Here is a 14,174-nt window from a genome sequence, read left to right as displayed (position 1 = left end):
TAAAATTTTGGAGTTTTAATTTTTAGTGGGTCGAACAAGTGGGCAGGTTACAAGAGTTCAGGTTAGCAGATTTAATTGAAAAAAGTATATTTTATGTAGACGCCACTTAAAAAAAGTAAGGTAGGACATGAAAATTAACGTCATAGGAATAACTATGACCTTTTAAAGAGTGCAAGAGTATATTTTGCCCTAAAATTTGATGAAAAAGACAAGTATATTAAAAACATATAAGAAAAACAAATATAACTTATTTATCAGAACACAAGAATAAATATGACATTTTCCCATTTTCATAATTAAATTTTGGTATACAATATCATTATTAGCTCTTGCTACTTGCATTATTGAGGATATATATGCTTCTTTGAAGATTCCCATTGCCTCTATATAGTTGCCAATCCTGAATTTTTCTTCTTGCCCTTGCAAGAAATCCGTGCAATCAACCCCTTTTAAGTTTCATCTTAACACGTTTCTCCTTCAAAGAAAAATTATTTTCATTGGCTACTGATCTAAGTTGGAGTAGAAAAAAAAATCATTGACAATAAGCAGCTAAATTATTTCTCTGAGATAACAAGTTCCTCCTTCGATAGTGCTTGTACAAACAAAATCATATAAACAAAATATACACAAATTGAGTTGAAAATATTAAATATAACTCAATTGTAGTGAAGAAAAAAAATGCAATGCATATATTATATATGCATTGATTTGTTTAATATAATGGTGCATACGTCATATTTTTAATTTTTATTATTACATGTTATTTTTTTTACTTTGATTATTATATTATGTATTATTACTATTACTATCTTCTTCATTATATTTCATGTGATTCTTTTATTACTGTATTTTTCTTAATTTTTTTATTTGATTTTATTATATCTATTTGAGCCGAGGTTCTAACGGAAGAATCGAAATCCTAAATGATGGCTGAAAGCTAAGAGTTGACCAAAATATCATGTAGAAATAAAGTTTCTATTTTCTACATATGGCGCACTAAATTGATGCACTATATCACCTCCATATATAGCCTAACCCTTAAGGCCGTTAAGGCCTATGGACTCATATACCGACTAAATCAATGTGCTACATGAGTTATTAAATTTAGGATTATTTTTTTTCATTTTTACACGTTTTTCCACACATTCGTACTTGATTGACCTATATGCATTAATCGAGAAAAATAGAGCGCTATATTTGTTTCATTTTTTTTCCCCAAAGTTCATCCAATCTCTATTTAAAGAGCACTTTGGATGAGCTTAAAATTAATATTAATCTATCTCCCATATTTCAAATAATTTTATTTAATCTATTCTCATATTCATTTGTCGAGATTTTCACAATCTTTTTTTAAAATATCAATAAATAAATTGTTAGAATTTTAATATTTTGGGATGATAAAGTCATTTATGACGATAATATTGTCCATTATAATTTTCCAGCACAGTTTAAGTGTGGTTGCATGAGAGAACCAGACCGATTGTGGTAATTATGATTAATCATGCTTATTGTATAAATTGATTCAAGTTAATAACTGAAAGTCTGAATGATGCTATATTCGTGATGTGATTGTATATCATCTGTTTTACTATTTTGTTTCTATGTGTTCGTATTTCATATAATCATGTATGAGATTGAGTAGTGTCAAGTACCTTGGGTCTATCATGCAAGGCAGTAGGGAGATTGACGATGATGTCACACATCGTATTGGGAGAGGGTGGACGAAATGGTGGCTCGCTTCTGGTGTGCTATGTGACAAGAAGGTGTCACCACAACTTAAGGGCAAGTTCTACAAAGTGATGGTTAGACCGGCTATGTTATATGGGGCAGAGTGTTGTCTAATTAAGGTCTCTCATGTTCAAAAGATGAAAGTTGTCGAGATGAGAATGTTGAGATGGATGTGTGGGCATACCAGGAGCAACAAAATTAGAAATAAGGCTATTCGGGACAAGGTAGGAGTGACCTCAGTGGAAGAAAAGATGCGGGAAGTGCGACAGAGATGGTTTGGGCATGTGAAGAGGAGAGACGCAGATGCCCCAGTGCGGAGGTGTGAGAGGTTGGTCATGGATGATTTCAGAAGAGGTAGGGGTAGGCCGAAGAAATATTGGAGAGAGGTGATTAGACAGGACATGGTGCAGTTACAGCTTACCGAGGACATGACCTTAGATAGAAGGGTGTGGAGGACCTATTTTAGGGTAGAAGGCTAGTACAAAGTCTCGTTATTCTTCGTTATTAGTAGGCGCATTAGCGCGCTATAATTTCTTGTGCTCTGATTTCTATTATTATATACTACTCTTTGTACTTTGATTACTCTATTTTATCTGTGACGCTTTTGTTATTTGTTATTTGCTTTCACATAACACTTTGAACTTCTTGTACTTCTTAGTAGTATCCAACCTCTTTTTATGCTTTTATTAAGCCGAGGGTCTCTCAAAAATAGTCATCCTACTTTGGTAGAAGTAAGGTCTGCATACACTTTACCCTCTCCAGACCCCACGTTGTGGGATTTCACTGGGTTGTTGTTGTTATTGTTGTATGTATGAGATTGCGTGTGATCGAATGGAGAGTAGTTGATGTGTTGTTAAGTTGAAATTTGGTGACTTAGCAGTTGATTATGGTGGTCCTGTGATTGCATGCAATAATGAAAGTTTGAGAGAGAAATTCATAGGTTCTAACTTTGTGCACGCTGCTATGGCGGGGTAAATTTTGCTATGACGAAAATGCTATAGCGGGCCAGACGCGAATTTAATATAGAATAGTCCCAAAATCGTTTTGATATCTGCAGTCTTGCAAGTGATTTACTAAATAGTCAAGGGCCAGGGTGTAGCATGAAAGCTTAAGGAAAAAGTGATAGAGTTGGCAGCGGAATAGGATAGGAGGCTAGAATCAAGTGTTCTAGTTACAGTTAAGATAATCGAGATGGTAAGAGTATGTGGATGAAGATTTAGGTGGTGCATTTTCTTAGTGCATGTTTTTTGATGACTATTTACTTGATATTATGTGGTGGATTTCTGGTCGATTGATAATGCCTATCAGTACATGTTATTTGTACCGATATGACTCTTGCTTGTATGCCACTTGGCATAATCTGGTTGTAGGATAATTGATGTTTCTTAGGAAAAGAATATGATGATCTCCGGTAGTTTCTACTCTTTCTTTCCCTATGGTGGAGTTGTATCTTATTTTTAATATATTGTACTCTCTTAGTAGCTCTTGTAACTGTTTAGACTAGTTTTCTGGGGGTGTTAGTATGTGTAATGACCCATTAGGTCATTTTAGGAAATAGTCGTCTTTCTTTCATAGAAGACCCTTTTCGTAAATTTAAGTTGAAAATTTTGGACCTTTCAGTAACCTCGGTTAATTAGTTGATTGGTAATTTTAGAGAATTAATTTAATTGGTGAATTAAATTAATAATTTATTTAATTTCATATACCACTTGACCTATTTATTGAAATAAGTTAAAGAAGGTTATTATTTTTTTTATAACACAATCCAACTGCGGTTAATAGCCCTAGACGAAAGAAAAGAGGACAACATTCAGCGACATCAAAAACTTGAACCAAATTACATTAGGTAAATAATAAACCGCACCTAAATCTCTGTGTATATGAATAGGGGTCATATTATTATAACTAAATATCGGCTGCGAATGAGAAAGAAGCCAAATTGAATTGCAAAAAGAAAAAAAAAAGTGGTCTGCACTAAAAATGTTTTTTTTTTTACTTGGGGAAACCAAGATATTTATGACTATATGGGTGTAATCATATCATTGGATGGTCATATTCTAATATATGATGGAATAGTAGGTAATTGTGGTGTATTTTGACATAAGAATTACGAATTTGCAAATTGAATTTCTCTAACTTAAGTTACTGCTATGGTAGACGTTTGTTCTTATTTATATATTATTATAATTATTTTGTTATCATTTTATAAATTAAGTTTTGATATATTGAGATAGGTAATTAAATATTACACATATTGTATTATATGAAGATCATTAGATTTTATGTATTTGGAGAAATTGGGACTTAACCCTATGCTTGAGATTTAGGGAATGAAGTATAGATTTGAGTGAGTTTTTGGGTCTAGGCTAGACATATAGTGATATGAGTGTTGTTAGTTTCGAAATCTTATTGTGATTATTTATTTGACTAGATTACATTAATTTGAAAGCCCAACGAAAGGGGAAGGCTCAAGTTCTGGAGTAATTGCTTGATTATTTGAGGCAAGTGAATTTCTAAACCTCAGTTTAAGCTTGTAGATGCTTGTATTTCCGTGTTATGTGTACTGTGGAGTAATGAGAATTGGAATGGGTTATTGACTGTATGATTGACCTTAAAAATGGAGATGAGGGTATAAAATGGTGATCTAATGACATGCATTGGTGAAATTGATATATTGTGATTATAGGTTACTTTGGACATGTGAAATGGCTATGTTGATGTGAGATAGGAAAAATTATTGTTGTTGTCATGTTATTATCGTGAATCATATGAACATGAATTGATTACATTGGTTCTGACATACTTTGCTGAGACTGAAAATGATATGAAAACAAATGGGTCGGGCCACACGCTCCGTGGCAGGTATTATGAAACAAAGGGGTCGGGTCACACGCTCCATGGCAGGATATGTATATTGAGGGGACGGACTACACGCTCCGTGGCAGGTAACATGGACAAAAATGTCCCCCATGGGTTCTGGACTGTAATTAAGCGGATGTGTACCGATAGGACAGACATGCATCATTTTATTGCATTGCATCGCATTTTGTTGATATTTGTTATTTCGTGTTTACCACTTATTGCTCTGTATATGTTGAATTTGATTTGATATGATTCACTTGATAAGACTGCCGATTAATATTCGTGGACTGTATTATAATAATTATGTAGAGTGTAGAGTTGAGCTGGTTTTATGCAAGTTGTAGTTGAGGAGGTTCGGTTGGGATGACATGAGTACTTATATCTATCGAGCTTTGCTTAGTTTTAGTTATCCATTTGCTGAGTACCGTGTCGTTTGGTACTCACCCCTTGCTTCTACACTTGTGTAGGTTGTGAGCACAAACCTGCTTGATCTCCTACGGTTTTCTACTACATCCGAGGCTATCATTTCGAGTGTTGAGGTAGCTGTTACATCCATCTAGCGGACACCTCTTGCTCTTTTATTATGTTTTAGTCATATTCTAAAGACAAAGATATTATGACTGTATTTTCTTTCGTACCTCGATAATGTATTAGTGGATTGTACACGTGACAATCAGTCTTGGAGGATTTTGAGATTAATTATTTGTTTTTGACTAAGTTAAACCTTGCTTTATCTCAATTACTTCCGCAATTACTTTCCATTGAGTTTTAGGCTAACTTGTCTCGGTGGGTTGAGATGAGTGCCATCACACCCGAATTTGAATCGTGACAGTATGTTTCCTTGTAAATTAACTCTGGAGGTTTAAGTCAATTGATGATAATTTCGTAACTAGTGTTATCTTACCATTCATTTATTTTTCGTATGTTATGATCAATTGGGGGTTTAGAATTCTCTTATCAAGATATTAGAATAGATACCTACATGGCTCGTTGGGTTGGATCGTGAAAATAATGATCAAGTCAATAATAATCCATAAGTGATGGATTTGTTTAAGAAAATTCTTGTTCCAATATTATTATAATAGTATGAAATTATGAAACACCCGCGCACTGATTTTCTTAGTTTTTTTTTTCTTTGAAATGGACTTCTTTTTGGTCAAATTGAGACCAATTTTGAAACACCCTACTTGTTTATTCTGATTTGACTTTGATAAAGACAATTGACTTCTTTGTTGTAACTAAAAAAAAAACAAAAGAGGAAAAAACTTCATTAATGCCTTTATAATAATGATTAGAAGATTATTATGTTCAATGAGTTCAGCGGCGGCCATGTCTTTCTTTTTTCTTAAATAAAATAAAATATCAGCACCAATTTCTTTTTAAGTATTCAATAATGACGGTTATGGAAAGTGTTTATGGTTCAATTTGGATTGATTTTGACATAAAATTAAAATTAAATTAATTTTATGAATTTTTTAACTGTTAAATAAAACCAAATCAAATGTAATTCATATTTATTGATTTAGTAATTATAGGTTTGAATTGAGTTTTTTGGTGTTTAAGAAATATAAGATATTTTTTTCCTACGATTAGAAAAAAATTCAACTTATAATACCGTTTTTAACCTTTTATTATGATGTCTATAATTTTCTTAGATTATGAAAGAAGATTCTTAATATCAGTAAGCTTTAATCAAGTGATTAAAATTAATAAGAAATACAAAAATAATATGTATGTAATCTCATAATTGTTTTTTTTTAATAAATGAGTTTAGATTCTTGAATTTTTTTAATAAGTGAGCTTAATATGTGTTAAGTTCATTAGTTTATTAGAGATAAATAATTTTTTCATGAATAAGTATACAAAATAGTTAAATTATATATAAAAAATAATATATTGTATAGTAAAATTTTCTTGAAAAAGTATACAAAGTCAATAAAATTATATAAAATAATATTGTATATATATAATTATAATATTTCTGTATATAACTTAATCAATTTGATTCATTTTTTTATTCGATTTATTTTTAATAAAATCAAATCAAATATTATTTTAAAAAAAAAACTTAAATCCAACCCAAATCAAATCAAATCATAAAAAATATTTATTTAATTAATTTGATCTAGGTTTCAATTTGGATTGATTTTAAATCAAACTGAAAGAGACCCTAATTATTACCCTGGGACCCTGATCAATTATTTCATCTGTTTAATTCTATTTGACATTTATCTCCTTATTAATTCATCTTTTTAAAAATTATATATATTCTTAATAAGAAACTTTTACTATCACGCAAAAATCAATATATATAAACATACAAAATTTATGATATATTTAAACATATAAGTCTACTTATATGGGATAAACTTACTTATCTTAGATGCTTTCAATAATCATTCGCTCCGTAGTTAATATTTTTTAAGAAAACTACGTTGAGTCTAATTATATCAAAGTAAATTCAAATACATGGAGTGGTAATGCTAATTGCTGATTAAATAGGAATTAAAAAAAAGCATACTACATAAAAGTGCTATTTAATTTGATTTTAACTAGCATTTATATTACGGAAAAGGGCCAAAATTATCCCTGAACTTTGAAAAATAGTTTATTTATGCCCTTCGTTCTAATTTAGGGCCAATTATACCCCTACCGCTATACTTTGGGCCAAATATGCCCTTGAGTATAACAGAATGCCACGTGTCAGTTTCTCAGTGGTCAACTTATTTCCCCTTTTAAATATGTTTTTTTAATTTTTTTTAAACTTGTTTTTAAAACCATTTTTTAAAATATTTTTTTTTTAAAAAAATCTATTTCGTTTTTTTATCTATTTTTAAATCTGCCTTTTAATTTATTTTTTTAAAATCTGTTTTTTATGTATTTTTTACAATATGTTTATTTTATTTTATTTTAAATTTGTTTTTAAAATAAATTTGCATTCACAGATTTAAAAAAATATATATTTAAAAATCAGATTTAAAAATAGATTAAAAATGGATTTTAAAAACATATAAAAACAGATTTTAAAAACAAATTTAAAATAAAAAATTTTAAATCTGTTTTTTATGTATTTTTTACAATATGTTTATTTTATTTTATTTTAAATTTGTTTTTAAAATAAATTTGCATTCACAGATTTTTTTAAAAATAATTTAAAAAGCAGATTTAAAAATAGATTAAAATATGGATTTAAAAAACATATAAAAAACTGATTTTAAAAAATAGATAAAAAAACAGATTTAATCTCAAGGGCATATTTGGCTCAAAGTATAACGGTAGGGGTATAATTGGCCCTAAAGTAGAACGAAGGGCATAAATAAACTTTTTTCAAAGTTCAGGGGTAATTTTGGCCCTTTTCCGTTTATATTATTTAGCTATAGGTATTCACAAGTAAACATTTAAAATTGTATATAGTTGCACAAGTAAACACATTCAAATTATGTGATGTCTTACGTGACCATTCAAGTCCTACGTGTATTATGTCATGTAGAATGTGTGTCTACTTAGTGGCAGAGACATGATTTACATTAAAAGGGTTCGAAAATCTGAAGCAGTAAACACATGAACTAGTCAAAGGAGATTTGATATATTTTATATATATAAAAATAATAATTTAATTATGTATAAATAGTAAGAAAAAATCAGATGAACCTCTGATCATAATCTGGTTCTACTCGTATATCTACTTATATAATTTTATTCAAATTTAAATATTTATCTGTTCATATCCAAAATTGATAGATATATATAACAAATGAGATCAAGTTAAAAAGTAGATTTATATATTATGGCCAAAAAGCTAAATATAATAGAAGAGAGGGGGATAGGGGTGCGTGGGGTTTATGAGAGTCGCAAGAGAGAGAGAGTCCTGCAATGTGGGCAAAATAGGCTGGCGCACAAATGAGAGAAGCAGCAAACAAGACTACACATATTATATATATACAGAGCATACTTTCCTTTACTCGTTTCTCGCTCCATCCATAATCACGTTTATCAAGGAATTTTCCCTTTCCTTTACTCTTCCTATTTCCTTTTTTCCCTTTCCCTCTCGTAGAGGTACAGAGAGGAGTGTGTGTGTGTGTGTGTGTGTGTGTGTGTTTGTCTAGGGAAATCACCTTGGATTATTTTCTTATCTCATCCATTCAATTCTGTAGAAACAAGCCGGACCCATGTGAGCAAATTATCCTTTTAACGCCTTTCAATTTCGGATTTTGGTTTTTCTTTCCTTGTCGTTTTTTCTTCTTTCTCTGATTTATTGCTTCCATGTTAATGATGGTAAATTTACTTATGTGGGTTTTCATCTTCTTTTGGTTTGGAAGCTTGAGGGTTCATATTTGTATATATAGCTATAATGGAGTACTTACAATAAGATTTAAAAAAAAAGCACCTTTTCTTGAAATTATACTTTGTGAAATTATATCCTTGCTGGATCTATTTGTTTTTTTTTTTTGGTTATTGTAATGTTAAAAATACAGATGAAATTGATATTTACTTGGTAGTCGTGTTTGTGATTCTTTAAGTTTTACTAAATCGTAGTAATTTTTTTCTGTTGCTTAGGCTTTACGAGGACAGTATAATTCAGCAGAATGTGTAGAGCTTAAAAAAAGCTTATTTTTTGTGGTGGGGTTTCATGGGGTGAACTTAAAGGCATAATGGGTAGCATCAGTGATGATGAAGAATGTGTATTTTTTGATGCCTCTGAGGACATTGACCAGGTACCTGATTTGGGTTCTAACAAACCCCAGGCGCTCAAGTCCAGCTCCAGATTTGATAATTGTGTCACTAGTAGCTACCAGTATGATGTGTGGACTAGAAGTCCCAGTAGTGTTAGAGATCGCCGTAGGGAATTCTTTAGTTGGATGGGAGAAGATCCAGTAGATGTATATGGAAGTTCTGATTCTAGTTGTGAAATTCAACGGATTATGGAGATTAGTGAGGCTGTGGTGCTGACCTCAATTCTTGAAGATGAAGGTCCTTCTCACCAAGTTCCTCTACCTGGTTTGTCAGTTGGTGTTTTGGGTTCGTATAAAGTGTTGGATTCAAATGAGACATTTGTGTGTCGGAGTGGCAATCCAGATGGTGGAAGCGGGTGCAATGTACATCACCAGGCCGAGAATAATCACAGAACTATGAAATTGGAACAACAAATGATGACTCACGAGTCGAAGCATTCATATCTGTCCCCCATAATTCAGCAACTTGGACAACGAGAATTTGAGGCCAATGGAGATGCTGGGAGGAAATCTAATGTGGTCAAGAGGCGTTTAATAAGTAGATTGCGATCACTGACGTGCATTGTAAATGGCAGAGGGAGGAGTAACAACTCAAAGGCCGACAGCTCCAGCGCTGTCCAAAGGTCGAGGGTTCAGAGGGCTAAGGTTCACCACCGCAAGAAGCGATTAAATGAACTATCTGGACTTTTTGTGGGGCAAGATATCCAGGCTCATGAAGGTTCAATATTAACTATGAAATTCAGCCTTGATGGGCAATACCTAGCCAGTGCTGGTGAAGATAAGATTGTGCGTGTATGGCAAGTGGTGGAAGATGAGAGATCCGATGAAGTTGATATTCAAGACCTAGATCCGTCTTGCATGTACTTCACTGTGAACCATCTTTCACAACTTGCTCCTTTGGTGACAGAGAAAGAGAGAATCAATAAATTGAGGGGTCTAAAGAAAACAACAGGGTCTTCCTGTGTCATTTTCCCGCCTAAGTTCTTTCGGATTTTGGAAGAACCGTTGCATGTGTTCCAAGGACATAGTGGCGATATATTGGATGTCTCGTGGTCAAAGAATAATGTATGTTTATTGCTGCACTATACTTGATTAAAGCTTTCTGAACAATTCTTTATCTAATCAAGTTTTCTTTTATGATTTATTATTCCTGCAGTATTTGCTTTCATCATCAACTGATAATACTGTTCGTCTGTGGCAAGTTGGATATGATAAATGCCTCAAAGTTTTTTCACACAGTAATTATGGTATGCACCAAACCTTTTGTTCGATCATTCTATATTTTTCTGATTCAGGTTTTTTTTTTTTGCTGATTAGCCAATCCGTTAGTTCCAAACTGCATTACTCAGTATTTTCTTTCTTTTTGTTTTTCAGTCACCTGCATACAATTTAATCCAGTAAATGATGATTACTTCATCAGTGGTTCAATAGACGGAAAAGTTCGCATTTGGGCAATTAACAGCGGTCAGGTTGTGACTTGGACTGACATAAAAGACATTGTGACTGCTATTTCCTATCGTCCTGATGGGAAGGTCTGTTGATTTGTATCTTCTTTCCTGTTACAAACTCCCCTTACAAATTCAGAAATTCAAGCAGTTCATTAAACAAGTTATCTACTTCTCATGCAGGGTGGGATTATTGGTTCTATAGCAGGCACATGTTGCTTCTTTAGTTTAATCGGTAATGTTGCCTCTTTTCCGTATATATACTAAAGTTAGCGTTGATCACCTGCAGTTAGGATTCATATTTTTATTTAAGAACTTTTAGCCATGTTGCTTTTGTTTCAGTTGATAAGCCATCAAGCTAATTTTAGGTAGATAACCATACACAATGTTATTAACTTATTATCCTTTCTTTTGTTATGGGTGGGTCTGGTTGGAGCATTTGCCATTTTCATTTCTGTCTTTTGATTTTCCAGAGTTATTCTAGCCTATGCTCCGTTTCTTTCGTTCTCCAAGCTTTATCAGGGTAGTATTTCTATTACCTGATTGTAGTTTTAGTTTGTAAGAGCATCATATGTTAGTCACATGTCAATTTCTGATGCACATTATATAAATTCTTATGATATAGCAAATGAAAGAATGCGGATATAGTTTACGGTGACTGAGAATTTGTGGTCCATATTTTTGCGATTAATGTATGGATAGTGTGTTATACAGATTTCATATCAAATTAGAAATGTGTTTTGACATTTTTGGACCATCACAGATCATGAGATTCAACTGGGGGAGCAGATTTATTTGGGCAGTAAGAAGAAGTCACTTTGCAAAAGAATTACTGGCTTTCAGGTTAGTATACATCACCCAGATACTATCGGCAATACCTCTTTATTAGTTGTGGATAGCAATGTAATAAGATGCTGATAAATCATTACTTCAATGCAGTTTCTACCACAAGACCCAAGTAAAGTGATTGTTACTTGTGCGGACTCGCTTGTAAGAATCCTTAGTGGGATCAATGTGATTGGCAAATACAGAGGTATGTTCCCTTCTCGAGTTTTAGATGATAACCTATTTCCCCTTCTAGTTGATATTGCAGTTGTCTACAAATATGGGACCTTCTGTTGACTTAATATTTTTATGTGTAGTTAATTTTTGGTGGTCGTTGGATATCTGGTGGAGTTTTTATCTTTGTATCTCCTTCGTCTCTTCTTTAATTTTCTGCTACTTTATTCTCTAGGCCTAAGAAATGCAGGAAGCCATCTCTCTGCTGCTTTCTCCTCAGATGGTAGACATATCATCTCTGCATCTGAAGATTCTAATGTCTATCTGTGGAACTGTCACATTCCAGAAGAGTCTTCTGTGTCTCAACCTGAAGCAGTGAGATCATTTGAGTTCTTCTATAGTGATGCATCCATTGCAATACCTTGGTCTGGCCTGAAAAATGTCAACCACGAGAATCAGTGTCAGTCACAAGGACTAAGTCAAAGCTTAAACAATTTTCCGTTCGGGGCTTCTCCTTGTTTCTCTTTAGGACAAGGGTTGTTTTTAGAGGCAATTCCCAAGGGATCTGCGACCTGGCCTGAAGAGAAGCTTCCACTGTCAAGTCCCCGGTCTGTGCCTTCTGCGATGTGTAAATCTCAATACAAGTTTCTCAAAAGTTCTTGCCAGAGTTCATTGAGTTCTCATGCATGGGGCTTAATTATTGTTACTGCCGGCTATGATGGGCGAATAAGGTCATATCATAATTATGGACTGCCTTCACCACTTTGAGAAGTATATTTTCAGGATTTTCAAGGAAGTGAAAGTTATCTCCTCTTTTGGTACCTCTTTTCTGGATTGCAGAAACTGCCATTGCGTCTATATCCTTTGTCAAGGAACTACTCGACAGAGTTCACTATCGCAACGAGAGCCCCATAGGAGAAATGATGTTTGACCAACCCCTTTAGGTACTTACAAGTTATATCAGAGTTTGCTTGGATATGTCTGATCACCTAATTTTAGTTTATTAGCGTCATTCATCCACCAACCCTGGAAGGAAATGCATATTTTACAAGAGGTCAACATAATATGCTTATCCATATGAGTTGCCTACGGGGCCTTTCATTATTCTCTTTCCTTGGTTATCTAAATGAGATCAGGGAATGAGCTAGTGGCTGTAATTTGCTCAAGGAGAATATGTGGGGAACTTCATCTTTTATGACATGCTGGCTGTTCTGAATGATTGAATTGTTTATCTGCCATACAGTCAGTCCATTGAAGATAGGAGTAATCACAGGTTGATTATGAGGAAGGTGGGGGCCGCTTCCTGCTAAATTGGAGTGTCGTAGCAGCTGAACGTGCATGAGATCTCAGTTACTAATAAAGTAAGAATTCTCCGGGGCTGGTGCTCTGCTCTACCTCTGCTTGGAACAGCACCTTTTGTGGTAAAAGAGGGAGGTTCATTACAGAGAGGGTGCTGGTAACATGGGTCTTTCTGGGGCACGGTTCTAAACTCGGTGGTTAATGCATCCGCTCCTCTACCCTTCTCCACTTAAATACTAAACGTTTGTGACATGCGTGTAATCCAACACGTCACGCGTTACATCAAAGTTCGGGTGCAAGGCTGCTGGTAACAATAGTTACACTAACATAGATGGCATTTTCAAATTTACAGCTCCAAAATTGTATTTAGTAGCATCACAATGTTGGTACAACACACGTGTGAAACAGCAAAATGTGACTTCATTGGTTAGTTCTGTACATAAATCAGTAGTTATTAGTGTATGTACATGTATAGAACTGAGCGCTCTTTTTGCAAAATTGTTAATAGCAGCTCAACCCCTTGCTTTGAGGTTCAACGATTTTGCTTCCAAGTATTATCATACTAGTCTTTGAAATATGAGATGTTGGTTAATTCCTTGATGAATTCTGGTGACTACGAGCCAATTTGCATGCATGTTGGAGCCAATACACACATTAGTCAGTAAATCTTATATACAGAGGGTTGTTTGGCTGAGCTTATATATTGGCTAACCGACTTATAGTCATGCTTTGTTGTGAAAGTGGTTGTTCACTTTGTGGACGTTCCTTCCTCCCCTTGCTTTTTCTTTCTTTTCTCTTCATTTTTCTTCTCCACCAACTTTTGTCGCCCAAGTTGATTCCTCAACTTGTATCAACTTGCTACGTTCTCAAATTTTCAATGGCTATAACATCCATTGCTATTATACAATTAAAGAACAAGAAGAAGAAATTCTATCCACTCCCTCTTTTTCTCACTATCTCTAATTAATTTGTTAAGTTAGTTTATTTTATAACACGTTATCAGCATGACCTCCATCATTTTGAGCTATTTTAAGAAGATAATAAAAGGGTAAGAATTTATTTTCTTAAAATGTCGAATATCTCTAAACTTAAATTTGTTGTTTTTGAT

General features: G+C 33.4%; 1 protein-coding gene across 1 annotated transcript; it reads left to right on the top strand.

Annotated features, from left to right (window-relative positions):
• Positions 1–8,431: 8,431 nt before the first annotated feature.
• Positions 8,432–13,602, top strand: LOC129899296 (uncharacterized). Its single transcript, XM_055974206.1, has 8 exons — positions 8,432–8,761; positions 9,148–10,388; positions 10,480–10,570; positions 10,698–10,855; positions 10,952–11,003; positions 11,532–11,611; positions 11,708–11,801; positions 12,003–13,602. The coding sequence occupies exons 2-8, from the start codon at positions 9,243–9,245 to the stop codon at positions 12,533–12,535; spliced, it is 2,154 nt and encodes a 717-aa protein (XP_055830181.1). The 5' UTR covers positions 8,432–8,761; positions 9,148–9,242; the 3' UTR covers positions 12,536–13,602.
• The last annotated feature ends 572 nt before the right edge of the window (positions 13,603–14,174 follow it).

This window comes from Solanum dulcamara, chromosome 8 (genome assembly GCF_947179165.1).
Source record: "Solanum dulcamara chromosome 8, daSolDulc1.2, whole genome shotgun sequence".
Classification (NCBI taxonomy): Eukaryota; Viridiplantae; Streptophyta; class Magnoliopsida; order Solanales; family Solanaceae; genus Solanum; species Solanum dulcamara.
This window is presented reverse-complemented; position numbering and strand designations above follow the sequence as displayed.